The 14,172-nt window shown below is 27.2% G+C and overlaps 1 protein-coding gene across 1 annotated transcript in view; it reads left to right on the top strand.

The window, feature by feature from the left end:
• LOC134832798 (inactive dipeptidyl peptidase 10) overlaps nucleotides 1-14,172 on the top strand; it is a 28,933-nt gene that overhangs the window by 4,379 nt on the left and 10,382 nt on the right. Inside the window, exons 3-10 of the mRNA XM_063846964.1 lie at nucleotides 7,647-7,742; nucleotides 7,831-7,945; nucleotides 8,067-8,161; nucleotides 11,585-11,712; nucleotides 11,776-11,987; nucleotides 12,847-13,006; nucleotides 13,074-13,187; nucleotides 13,246-13,850. Of these exons, the coding sequence (XP_063703034.1) occupies nucleotides 7,647-7,742; nucleotides 7,831-7,945; nucleotides 8,067-8,161; nucleotides 11,585-11,712; nucleotides 11,776-11,987; nucleotides 12,847-13,006; nucleotides 13,074-13,187; nucleotides 13,246-13,850 (1,525 nt within the window). The remainder of the gene's footprint in view (nucleotides 1-7,646; nucleotides 7,743-7,830; nucleotides 7,946-8,066; nucleotides 8,162-11,584; nucleotides 11,713-11,775; nucleotides 11,988-12,846; nucleotides 13,007-13,073; nucleotides 13,188-13,245; nucleotides 13,851-14,172) is intronic.

Raw genomic sequence — 14,172 nt, 5'->3', positions numbered from 1 at the left:
GTAAAAATTCTATAAAATCGAGAAAGTACCATGATTTTATGTGTTGTTGAGGTTTAAGAGCATGTCTAGGGATTTTTAAAGTGCATTTTTATATATATTCCCTTACTTAGTAAATAGAAAACTTTTGAATAAATGAAAATAAGGTTAAAAGAATAATTTTTCTTACGATTTCCTAATTTTTGAAAAAAATCAAGGGTCTAAAAAATATAAGCAAATTTTAAATTTCTTAATTTTTTTAAATATAAAAAATTAATGCACAAAAATTTCAAAATAAATTGGGCTTAAATGGAAATAAACTTGCAATAATTTTTTTTAAATTAATCAAAAGTTTAAACTGAATTGTCTTTGACTAGAGTCAAAAATCTTTTAAGTTAAATTATTTTTAATTTTTATGTAATGAAAATTAAGGTAAAAAATAATAATTAATTAATAAAATAATTAGATATCTCAAAATTATTTAATTTGAATTGTAATTTTAATTCACTTTTTATGAAATTCTGAAAATTTTTTTTTCTTTTTTTTAGAAATTTTAAAATATTCATTCATTTATTAAATGATTTATTAATTATTTTATTAATTTTAAATAATTTTATTAAAAATAATTTTAATTAATATTAAGATAAATTAAGATAAATTTGAACATAATTTTCATAGATTTCAACATTATTTCATTATTTAAATTTTAATTTTTAAGTCGAAAATTGTTTTTGACCATGATTTTTTTTTTTTGTAAAATATATTCGTTTTCAATTTTCAAAACTTATTTTTTTTTGTTTATTAGACCTCCAGGTCTAAGAAATTGAAAGCATTTTAAAAAAATTTTTTAAATGCCATAAAATCATTATAAAAGTTTTTAAAATGCTTGAAAATATATCCAAAGTTTAAAAATTGAATCAAATTTCGAATAAAATAATCAAATTTCGATATCCTTTGGAGCACGCCAAAAACCAATTTGCCAGAAATAATTAAATTTCGAGTTTTTTTTTATTTATTTTGCGCTTGCAGCCACATGCCATATCATCAGTTGCTGCATATTTCATGAAAAGGCATGTTATAAAGTTTAAGTGATTTCCGATTTTTATTTAATATTATACATTTTAAGGGTGATTATTACTCACATCACGCTCTAGAAACTTTTTTTAAAAGCCATGATGGAATAACTTGAAAACTTTAAAAATATGTTTAATATCATTTTCTCTCGTGTAAAATTTTCCACGCCTCACATGGAAATATTTTGATGAAAAGTTCTCGTAATTGATTCATGTATTTTTTTTACTCTAAAAATAGAATCTTAATACTTTAAAAAAAATTTTTACGTAATTTATGATGGATATGCGTCTTTTTTTTTACTCATCTACGTCAAGCACCTGAGCAACATTTGCCGGGAAAACGTGTAAAAGTTCTACGTCATTTTTTTATTGATCGATTTTTTATGGTCTAATTTGATTGAAGATGAAAAAATCGAGGGTTACTTAATAAAATAAAAAAAAAGAAATTGTCTCGAGATTTTTATTGCCGATTATCTCACATTCGAAATAAAAAAAATAAATAAAATCATAAAAATAACAACAAATGAAATTGTCTTCATTTCAACTCATCACACAATCCAGACACGTATTCCGATGTATCTAACAATAAAAAATCATAAATTCGGAAATAACTTTGCGACAGTCACTGAGACAGCTTGTCTCAAATTTCCATCATCACACATCACACATGCCACGCCATACCACAACAACGACTAGAGATGACGTCGTGATAGCAAAAAAGAGCAATTGGCCTTGAACTCACTCCGCATAGTGAAAATTGAACGTGTTCTTTTCGCTCCGTTGGCTCGGCACAGTAGACTTTTACCGTGAGAAATTTAATCAAAAAAAAAAAAAAAAAAAAAAAAATAGTTGAAAAGCACCTTTGTGGGAAATTACCATTTATAATATGTATTCTTCATCCTGCCCCTATCATGCTTGCTGATGCAACGAACTAAATGAAAAAGTGTCACGCATGTGCTCGAAATTGTGTGGTTCTTTTATTGCTGGCAATCACAAATTGCATTTTTTTCTAATTGGATTTGGTTTGTTCAGATTTTAACTCACACGGAGTTCGATGCCAGCTTGTTTTGACAAAAGGCACAATCAAAAATTACCAGAAAATTAATATTCGAGTAAATCTCTCTGTGTGCTCTTTAGTCACAAAATTGTTTGTATTTCAAAAACAAGCAATTTCGTCTTGTCTCTACAACCACACAAAGATAATTCAATATTTGTCATAACTCTGAGCTATTTTTGGTTCCAAGTTAAGGCGAATAAATTTAATATTTTTGTTGTTTTTTTCATCAGGATTCTTTTTATGAATGGGGGGAGGAAAAAAATATACTTTATTTTTTTTTAACATTTTTTTTTTGTATGTTAAACGATTTTTTTAACATTCAATAAACTTTTATATTAAAATATTTTTTTTAATTTTTATTCTACACATTTTAGAAAAGAAAATTATTTTTTTTTAAATTATTAAAAAAAAAAATGTTTTCTTATGTCACACAATTTTTTAAAATTATATATTAATAGAAGATGTCTTATTAGAACCTGTTTTGTTCATTTTATTTTATTTATTAAAAATTAATTAAAAATGTAATTTTTACGACTTTTTTTTATCTGTAAGTAATTAATATCAAAATTAAATTAATTTATTAAATAATTAAAAAAAAAAATTATAACATAATTAAAATAATTTAAATAAATTTATTTAAATTAAATTTAATTAAAATTAAATAAATTTATTTTTTATAAATTTTAATTGAATTTAAATTTTTTGAATTAAATTTAAATTATTTTCTAAATATTTTTATTTTATATTTCCCCCCTGAATTTTTATTTTGTCAAAATCTGAGGGGAAATAACAAAAATTGAAATTCATAAATTTTTTCGCCTAAATCCATTTCTTGAAATATGAGTATCTGAGTAAACACCAGGATGTGTAAGGACATGATGATATTAGTTAAATAAATCCCATTAATGCATCCAATTTTTGATTTATCTCTCTGGTTTTTGGGAGATGTGTCTCGAGTGTGTGCTTTTCGACAAAAGAGAGCAATCAGTTCAAGGACTTGATTTTGGTTTCAAAAGCACTCTAAGACAAAATTTTTCCCAGTAACACAAAGTCTTTGTGTTTGAGCATGTAGACGCCACAAAGACTAGAAACAGATGCTAATTGATGCTTTGTTCGCATTCTGCATGCAAAAGAGCTTATTATAATTGAATCTCGTTTTCATTCTGAGAATATGCTTTATTATTTTTCATGCACTAGAAGAGCTCTAGATATTGGATTTAATTGTGAAACATTCAAAATTTGAGTTCGAAGTCAGAATTTAATGAAAAATTCAACTAAAAGAATCACAAAAGCAATTTTTATGTTGAAATTTTCAAAAAAAATCATCACAGCGAACAACTGTGAATGACATTCTAAATGAAGCTTTGCCGCATATTTTCTGCAACTCCTCTGCAATACGTCATTGTTAGAATATTTGATGAATTTTTCCCCTGCAAGGCGTTTTTGTTAGGGATTTTAATCGCATTTCATGCTCAAAATTCACATTAGCACCTTGAAAGCTTTGAAAAAGGGATTTTAAAGAAAATTTGTTTTATTAACAAAAGAATATATTTAAAAATGCCAAGGTTTTAGTACTATTATTTGCTTTTAAATTAATAAAAAATTATAAATTAGTCAAAAATTTACAGAAATAATTCACAAATTAATTTTAAAATTTTAATGAAGGAAGTTCCTTCCCTTATTTGAGAAACTGAAAATTCAATGAATTAAAATATTTTTTTATTAATTTCAATAAATACTCGATTTTGAACAAATTTAAATTTATTTCGAATTTTAAATTATTATTTTAATTTGAACAAAAATAATTTTCAAAATTTTATGACCAATATTAAAAAATAATTTATTTTATTTAAAATATTTTTATTTATTTATTAATTTTTTGTTTTAATTTTTATTTAATAAATTTTCAGCCAAAAATTTTTTTAAAGCATGGCATAAAATAATTTTTTTTTATATTTTATTAAATTTTATCTTCACTGAATCACTACAAATTGATTAAAAAAAATTGGTCAACTAAATTCTTTAAAATTGAATTATTTTTTGATGAATTTAATTTACCTTTAAAAATAATAAAAGTCGAAAATAATTTTTTTCCATTCTTCAGGAAACCCTGAACTCTGGAATCTCAAATTTCGCGCTTCATTTCCCATTTATTGATGAATTCTTCATTTCTTCGGTAAAATTCCATCCAATTTTCTCTTCATCTCGATAAATTTTTTTTCCTATCAAATTCCTGTCCTTCAAATATTTGCCTCAATCCAATCTAATGATCGATTGCTCGCCATCTCGATATCTTCATGCAGTTTTGCCACAATTTTTTTTTTCTTTATTTCTCTGCGCCACAATATAATTTATCTCACACAGACCAAATCACATTCCACTCCAATTATGAAAAATTCCGTTGCTGACAGCTGCAATTAAACTCGCGCTTAACCACCCATTCGCCAATCTCGGTTAGCTCTGCCGTTGTCTGTATGAAAAAAAAAACTAAATAAAAAAACTATTTTATCGTCTTGTGTTTCACTCATAGTTTAGTTCAACTTTCACGAGCTATGCAGTAATAATAAAAAAAATGTATCTCCACTTCAACGTTATTTTTGCTCTCCGCACGAAAGTTTTTCATAAAAAATAAAGGCAAGAAACACAAAAAACGAAGGAAGCAAACAAATTAATCATCATCCGTACACTCGTTTTCGCTCTCGCTAGTTGTTGTCATTAAGTAACGAGCGAAAAAACAAAACAAAACAAAAAAATATGAATGCAATGAATGATTTTACGGCTTTCCTGTAAAAGATAGAAGGTTCATTTGTTCTACAGGTCATGCTTATTTTGCATTGGGCAGGTCCCATTTGTGGAATCGAGGCATGATTCCAATGCAGAAAAAATTTTCCCCATATAAGAGTTCAAAATTATGACGGAAAATAAACGGAAAATTCAAATTTAAACCGAATCCCAGTGCAAATTTCAAAAATCTAATGATGCAGAAATGTTTGTCTTGTCGAGACGCACAACATTGCCATACATCACTTTTGTCCTGCGGTTCTCTAAAATGGACCTCCCATACAAATGACACCTCTTAACCCAAGGCGGTCACTACAAAAAAATAAAGAAAATTATTATCCTTGAATTTTTCTGTCAGTTAAAAACTCGACATGTTCTTTATGAGGAAAAAAAAGGTTTTTTTTTTGTGAAAAAAATGTGAGAAAAATTTAAATTTTTCTGAAGTCACCGTTTTTACGGTCACTTCTTTGTCAACACTGATGTAGGTCAGTTCCAGTCGTTTGCAGAAAACTGCATAAAAAGAGACATTTAACGATAAAAGTCACGTTTCGTTGTAACTTCTTGCTATTAATTAAGGTTTCGTTCGTCAACTGTCTTCCACAGGCGACACAATTTCTATTTTCTATATTTGTCAGAAATTAAATGAAATTTTATTTTGCAAACTTTTTTTGTATGTTACTTGCATAAAAGTTCGCAAAACGAAAGTAGAAGAAGAAGACAAGTCATTTTTTCGTGCCATTAAATGAAATTAATTTTCCATCATATTCCATTAAAAAATATCAAATGAACAATTTCCTTTTCACGTTTCATCATAATTTGCAATCTCTCGACATGTATGCTCCGTAACGATGTCGTAATTGAAACGGAAACTAATGCAAATCGACAATTCACTTATAAAGTCATAAAATATTGAGATTCTCACACATATAATGCCGAGGTACTTGCAAAATTGTCTCTTTTATTACCTTTCATCACGACACACTTGAGTTGTAAATGCTTGAGTAGCTTGCTTGATGAAAAGGTTTTGGTAACCAGGGGATTTTGCATTAAGGGAAACTTTGTTTGTTTGGTCGAAGCGCGCGAGCAAACGTCAATTTACGTCATTCATCGACATCATCATCATCATTTACTGCCGGTGTTTGAATGGGGTGGAACAAAAGTGGCATAGATTAGCGGGAAGTTTACCTGAAGAATCGAAAATGGGCACGATTTTCTTAATCTATGCAATTTGAAGCATGAATAAAAAAATATTTTTGTGATATTTTTTAAAAATTATCCTTTTTTTTGAGTTTTTAACAAAATTTTAAGTAATTTAATAATTTATTTACTAATAATAAATTTTGTAATATATTTATTTATATAGTAACATATTGAATAAATTTTAATTACAAATTCAAATTAATTCAAATATACGAAAAAAAAATATTTTGTCGATAATTTACAAAAAATGAAAATATTAAATTTATTTGCTGCAAATTTTATAAAAATAATTATTTTTAATAATAAAAAATAAAAAAATTATTTAATTATTTTTAGAAATAGAAACAATTAATAATTAATTAGAAATAATTAATTCATTTTTTTATTTAAATGTTTTTTTTTCAATTTAAGACATATTTTAAAAGTAGGTAATATTGTCGAAAACCAAAAAAATTCACTAAAAAAAATTTTTATTAATTTTTTTTTAAATTAAAAAAAATAATTTGAATAAATTTTTATTTATATTTTTATTAAATTATTTTTATAGAAATAAATAAAGTAGGTATTTAAAAAAATATAATAATAAATAAATTCAAACATTTAAAAGTTTAATTATTTGCTTAACATACCAAAAATATTATAGTCAAAATCTAGCAATATAACGAACATAAATAATTTTGCATTACTCGTTTCTTGCATTTTTAATGAATATTGACCAAAACTTCGGACAGCCATTATTTTTTATTTGGAACGGTCTTGCCAATAAATTACCAGAAAATATTGATTTTAAATCATAAAAATGCAAATTTTATTTTCTGTTGTAAAATTCTTGATAAAAATTTACTTTTGTTAACCAGGTAGTTCCATTAAATGAATTTGACAGCTAAGCAATCGTTAGATTTCAATTAAAATCTCAATTATGCGGTCATTTTCTGGCAAAAATAAATATTATTCCATTCGAAAAATATTTTAACTGCATTGCCAATATGCATTAAAAATTTTATTTGTATTTTATAATTGTCAGATAATGTCCAATAAACCATAATAATTTTAATTAACAATTAAGCGGAACATTTATTGCTAGTAATTTAATTATTTTTGCTATAAAACGAGATTTCATCAAATATTTAATAATTACGTATTTTATGAACCTGAAAAAAATATTAAATTTTTAATGATCTCAAAACCCGAAAAAATAAAAAAAAACAAAAGTTCCGCCACTGTGCACTAATAAAAAATTCAATAAATGCTTATCAAAATATACAAAAAAAAAATGTGAACTTGTTAAGCCTGATTGATTATTATTTGCATGTTGTTGTTTTTTGCATGATGCACGCTTTTTGTCAAGTACATCAAATTTTATTATGTATCTGTCTCTATTATGTGTCACTCCTCTTCAACATTCTCGCTTTTCGCACAAAAGGAGCAGCAACATTGTTTTTATTTTGTATTTTAATGAGAATTTTATCGCAAATTTATTCATGCCATGTCCTTTAATCCGTTTATGCGAAAATAATTTCGCTCGATAATAATACACTTTAAATTTTATTTTCGTTTAGTTGGTGTCAGCGAATCCCAATCAACGCAATTGGCGCGGAATTTTAATCGCAGTTTTTGTTATTATAATTGTGTTGGCGCTCATTGTCACGTCTGTGGTAAGTTTTTTTTCTGCTGCCCCGTGTGTTTATCTGATTCGGTAAACAGATCATTTTAATGGTGATTTTTCTTTCGTTTCGTGTTTAGGTGCTGTTAACGCCCCCGGATGAAGGTCCGCGCGTGAAAGGCCATCGCATTAAATTGAACGATATCATCAACGGCGAATACACGCCAGACAAGCTGAATGGCTCGTGGGTGGGAGGTATGCACGCCATTAAATTTATAATTTATTATTAATCGCCTGAAACTTGATCGAGTTATTTTGATTGAAAATCATCCCATTTTTTATATCAATAAACTTTTTTTTTCTCTGTGTTTTTCAGCCAATGAATTTCTGTATCAAAATCAATGGGGTGGAATTAGTCTACTGAATGTCGCAAAACAGACTGAACGAATATTGATGTCAAATAGCACTTTTGTGAGTATCTAAATTTTGTATTTTTTATTTTATTCAATATGTTTAAAGGAAGTCGGCTTGGTCAAGTGGTTGGCGTATCTGATCAAGACTCAGAATCATTTTTTTTTGACACCGGGAAGCTGGGGTCTTTTTGGGAAAGATTTTCCTGTGTTTTTTTTATTTATTTTCAAGAAAACTCATAAAATTTATGTATTAAATTATTTTTCATATTGATTTTAAAATTATTAGGTATTTTTTTTATTTTTGGAAAACCCAAGTTTTTATCGGAGATTTTTTTCTAACTTATTTTTCCAAATTAAATTTTGAATTAAAATTAATTATTTGACAAAAATAACATATTTAAAAAAAAAATTTTTCAAATTTTCTTTTGATCAATCCCATTTTCATGACCGCAAAAACTCAAAGAATTTTTGAACTATCAAATTTAAATTAGTCAAATTTAAATAAATTTTACGAATAATTTTTTTTTAAATTAATTTAAAAAAATGAATCAATATTTTAATAATTATTTTAAAATTAATAAAGTTCTTTTAATCTTTTATTTGAAAATTTCAAATTTTATAAAATTTTCAATAAATTTTTTAAAAAAATATTTTTAAGAAATTTTATCAAAAAAATTAACATTGAAAATTTTTGATCGATTTTTTGAAAAACATAAAAAATTTCTAAAAGCTCTTTATCGTTTTTTAGAAGAATATTTCAATTTTTAGAAAATGAGAAATCAGTTAAAAAGAGTAAATTTTGAGCTCTAAATATTTCAATTTTAATAAACTTTCGGTTTCAGAAGATCTCAAAAAAAGCCCAAATTTCGACTTCAAAATAAAAAGATCATGAAAGACTTCAATGGATCTCTAAATTTTACCCTGCACTTAATTTTACGTTCGTGCGGACAGCTATGGTTTCACTCCGATAATTATTCCGTAATGGAACTTGGACATAAATTCATTTGCTTGCTCGGCCATGTGCTGTCGATGTCTGGCATTAGCGAGACACCTAAAAAGTATGCTAATGCAAGTAATTTAAGACGAATCCTTGTGCGAACATTTAATCGAGAATTACGTTCGACACATGCTAATCCAACCCTTTTTATTTCCATTCATGAAAATTTATGACATGCTCTTAGTTCAACCCATTGATCCGTTGCTTATCACGCGTGTCGTATCTCTCTCGATATCCGGAGAGTGTAAGTGCGAACGAGTGAATGAGCATTGAACATGGTTGCCGCACGTGTTTGTGCCACACTTCACGTCGAGAGAGAGAATCGACACTTTTCATATTATTATCATTTCGTTGTTATTGTTCTCGAGTGTGTTGATTAATGTCTTTCCATTAAACCTTAATAATTACGTTTCATAACTTTTTTTACGCCATCTCTTCGTCTCTCCATCGTTCTCTGTCACTCGGATGACTAGCCATGAAAAACGATGTCTGTCCGTATTGAAAAAACTTTTTCAATGGAAAAGTGAAAAATTAAACTAAAAGAAAAGGTTTTGACAAGATTTAAAAACTTGTGAAAGGCTTAACGCCAATTTCCATGCTAACGACTTTAAAATTGTTAAAACATTTACCGTGAAGTGATATTTAAATTGCCAAGAGTTCTTCAGAAGTATTTCAATTTCCTGGAAAGACAAATTGATTAATCGATGTTGTTGAATAATTTACGAACGTTTTTCGTGTTTTAAGGTTATTGTTGGATAAACTTCTTGAAAAATTAATATAAAAGTTGTCTCGAAATTCTATAAAAAAATTTTAATCTTGAAGATAAAGCTAAAGTTTTAAATTTTTTATTATTTTAAAGGATTAAGGTGCATTATAGGATTTATTTGGCTGAAAATTAAAATTAGCATAGTTATTTTAGCAAAATTTTTTCTGTCAATTCAAATTTTTCTATGGATATAATTAGTGAATTTTTTTGACATAATTTAAAATTTTAGTGAAATCTCTCAAAATTTATTTTTATTATAAATTTAATTTTTTTAGTTGCAAAAAATTAATTAAATATCATCTAAAATGTAAAATTTCAACAATATTTTAGAAAAAATGTAAATAATTAATAAAATTGAGTAAATAAATAATTTAATTAATAGTTAGGTAGTAAAAATAAATTAATCTAAAAAAATTGTAAATTAAAAAGTAAATTAATATTTTTTTATACTTGTCAAAATTTTCTTTAATTTAAACTTCTTAAAAAATTAAAATAAATTATTGGCTTAATTATGAAAATTATTAGAAAAAAATGGCAATTATTTAAAGATTTTCAGAAAACTTTGATATTTTCATAGATTTGAATAAAATTTTATCTTCTATCTGAACATAGGTATAACTTTTTTTAACTTTGAATGCTCGTTTATTAATTTAATTCAATACAGCTAAAATACAGATAAAATTTTGATACTTGCAAATTTGACAAAAAATAAAAATTAAATAGATCTTTAGCCATTTAATAAATAAAATAATTTAATTTTCAATATTTTTATGATTTAAAAAAAAAACATTTAAAATTCAGCCTCGATCTATAAAAAAAATCGAGTTGAAACTCTTAAAGCTAATAAAAATAAAATAAAATTACCTAAAAAATTCTTCCGAGCATCACATTAAATTCTCTAACCATAACGTATTCCAAATAAATATTTAGCTCTTCCAATATTTGTACAAAAAAATCAATTTATTCCTCGCAGGACCGAAAAAATTCATTCTATATTAATGATAAAAATTGATTTTTTGACCCTTGTGGCAAAATTAATTTATTACTTCTGGGAATACGTAAACGAGCAATCGTGGGAACTCGTAATTTTTGATTATCGACTGGCATCGGCCATTGGAAGTTACTAGAATGAGAGTAAATGTTCGCTAGAAACTCTCGCATGAATAGCAAAATGCTGCAAAAAGGTCGAGTTTGCGAAGAAAAATGCAAACATTTACTCATTCAAAGGCAGTTACTTTATATTTGAACGGAGGAATCCCTTTTAAAAAGGGATAATTGAGTAAAAAAGCGCTTTTGTCATGTCCGTTCCATCTATCATCGTTGTTAAAAGTAAATTTTTCAAAAAAGTTTCTTCGTAAAAAAATAATATCCACTCATCCTGCTATCTCGGCATCCTTGAGTCGATGAGCTGTTTCTCTTGATAATCATCGTCATCATCCTATTTAATACACCGATACACACAGACAGATTACAATAGTCAAAGACGGAGTAAATTGAACGATGAACGAGGAAAATCCGCACATAAATAGCTCCATTCTCCCAAATATATTGTTTAATTTATTAGCTTGAGGGTGACACATAAAAAATCATTTCTATTCTTTTCCCATCTGCGCTCTTCTTTTTTTTGCAACTTGTTCCGCACACGACGAAAACTTTTCCGTTCTTTTGTTTTATTTTATTTTGTTTTCTAAAAATAAATGTATTTTTGTTTCTTGCAGAAATCTTTATCGCCAACACGTTTTTCCTTGTCAGCAGACCACAAATACCTTCTTCTAACGCTAAATGTACAAAAATTGTATCGCAACTCGTATTTGGCGCAGTACGTGGTGTACGACGTGCATTCGAGGTACGTTTTGTGCTCCTTGACAAAATAATGACTTTGCATTACCTCTCGTCCTTTTATCATTAGCGAAACCATTCAACTGTCACACAAACCTGCGGAGGAATCCTCACCGTTTTTGTTACACGCTCAATTTACGCCCCACGGCCATTCCCTCATTCTCGTGCACAAGTACGACATTTACTACATGCCGGGCCCAAAGTCATCGCAGTCATATCGGATCACCAAGTCAGCAGTGCCGGGAATTGTCTACAACGGGGTACCGGATTGGCTCTATGAAGGTTTGTATCCTTTTTTTAAGGTTTTTAAATTAATTTGGATTTTTTTTAAATTTATTTTCAATTGTTTTATTTGAAAAGTAAAAATCTTGAAAAAATCTAATGAAAAAAAAAATAAAATTTCAATAATTATGACCTTTTTCATAATGCAAGAAATTTAAAAATTAAATTAACTTTTTTTCGTATTAGTAAAATTACCAATTTTAATTTTTACCCAAATTTTAAATTGATTTCCTTTTTAAAAAAATATATTAAAAAAAAATAAATATCTAAATAAACATAAATTATATAAAAAAAAATTAAATTAAATTTTAATTAATTTTAAAAAATAAGTTTAAATAAATTTAATTTTAAATAAAATTTAATTAATTTAATTTTAATTATTTTTTTTTACTTTAAATGATTTGTTACTGAATAATTTGTTGAATAAAATAACTTTAAAAAAATAAAAAAAAAATATTGATATAGGTACGCTTAAAATTTTTTTCAAAACTTCAAAATAAATTTGGAGCGATTTTACTAAATTCAAACAATTTTAATCAAAAATTTTAATTATAAGATATTTTTATTAAAATTTGCTAATTTAAAAAAATGTTCATTAAATTTTTGAAAAACGTAAAAATGTCTCACTTTAACTTTAAACATAATTTTTCAATGAAATTTTTAGTCGAAATGTCAATTTCAGTACTTCAGTCTAAAAATTATAATTAAAAAAAAAAAATAAAAAATAAGAAAAAACCAAAAGAAAAAAAATAAAATTAAAAAAAAATAATTTTGCCATATTTTTGACTTTTTAAATAAGACAAGAAAATTAAAAATAAATTATTTTGTTGGGTCTTATTTTGAATTTTTACCCTTTTAGAAGAAATCCTGCACACAAATACGGCATTGTGGCTCTCGAATGATGGACATCTGATGTTATACGCGGTATTTAATGACTCCGCTGTGATGGAACAAAAATACACGTGGTATGGCACGGACGATGGAAACATGAAATTATATCCAGAAGTGCGATCTATAAGGTAATTTTTTTTTAATAAATCATAAAATTTTTTGTTTGTCATTTTTTCCTGTTTTTTTTTTGTAAAGATATCCAAAACCAGGTACTCCGAATCCAACGGTCAAACTACGAGTTGCGGACTTAGCTGAGCCGAAGAGTATTCGTACGCGCGATTTGACTCCCCCACCATTTTTGATGAATGAGTAAGTCTTTTTTTTTTTGCTTTTTTATTGAAAATTTCGTCAATCAAACAAATTTTAGTGAGCATTACTTCACGAGCGCTGCCTGGATCTCCCAAACTGAGGTATGTGTCGTCTGGCTCAATCGTCCCCAAAATATCTCCATCGTCACACTTTGCAAAAGTCCCATGTGGTATTGCCAGGAGACACATCGCATCAACGGCGACAATCGTGGCTGGGTTGATATTCTCTCAGTTCCCTTTTTCTCGCTCAATGGCAGCTCCTACATCACAATTCAACCGATGCGCGATGGAGGCGCCGGGCACTTTAAGCAACTCATCCACACGGAAGTCTCGAAGAAACGCATCACGCCACTCACGCACGGCCGCAGCGAAGTCAACAAAATCGTTTATTGGGATCAAACGCACAATTACGTCTATTTCCTGGGTACGCCGCAACACTATCCAAGTCAGCAGCACTTGTATCGTGCGGACTCGTTGCCACCGAAGAGCGGAATTTCGCCGCGACAACCCGTTTGCCTGACATGCGAACGGGACATCGACGACTATGCGGATGAGGAAATGAAGGGTGCCGTGAAATTGGTGACAGTGAGCGATGGATGGGATGCGGATGTCGATAGTGGTGAACCAACAACGCCGACGCCGAAGGAAGGGGAAAAGCGGAAAGGTAAGTAGTTTTTTTCCTTCGTTAATAATTGATAATCGGGGAGGGAAAAATGAGCGGAAAAACAATTTTTTATGGTGGTTCATAAAATATGCATTTATAGAGAAGAAATAATTTTTATATCCGAAATAATAAGTAAAATTTATTACAAAAATGTCGAAAAAATTAAAAGTTTGATGTTCTTCTTATTTTGTGAGACAAAGAAATTTTAAAATTTTTAATATAATATTTAAAAAATTTAAATAATTTTTTAAATTTCCCGGGAATTTGCGGTTGAAATTTTTTAAAAATATTTTTGGCGATAGAATTTTATTATATAGAAATT

The sequence above is a fragment of the Culicoides brevitarsis genome, chromosome 2 (assembly GCF_036172545.1).
Source record: "Culicoides brevitarsis isolate CSIRO-B50_1 chromosome 2, AGI_CSIRO_Cbre_v1, whole genome shotgun sequence".
NCBI lineage: Eukaryota > Metazoa > Arthropoda > Insecta > Diptera > Ceratopogonidae > Culicoides > Culicoides brevitarsis.
The sequence above is the reverse complement of the archived record's forward strand: the minus strand, read 5'-3'. Positions and strand labels throughout refer to the sequence as shown.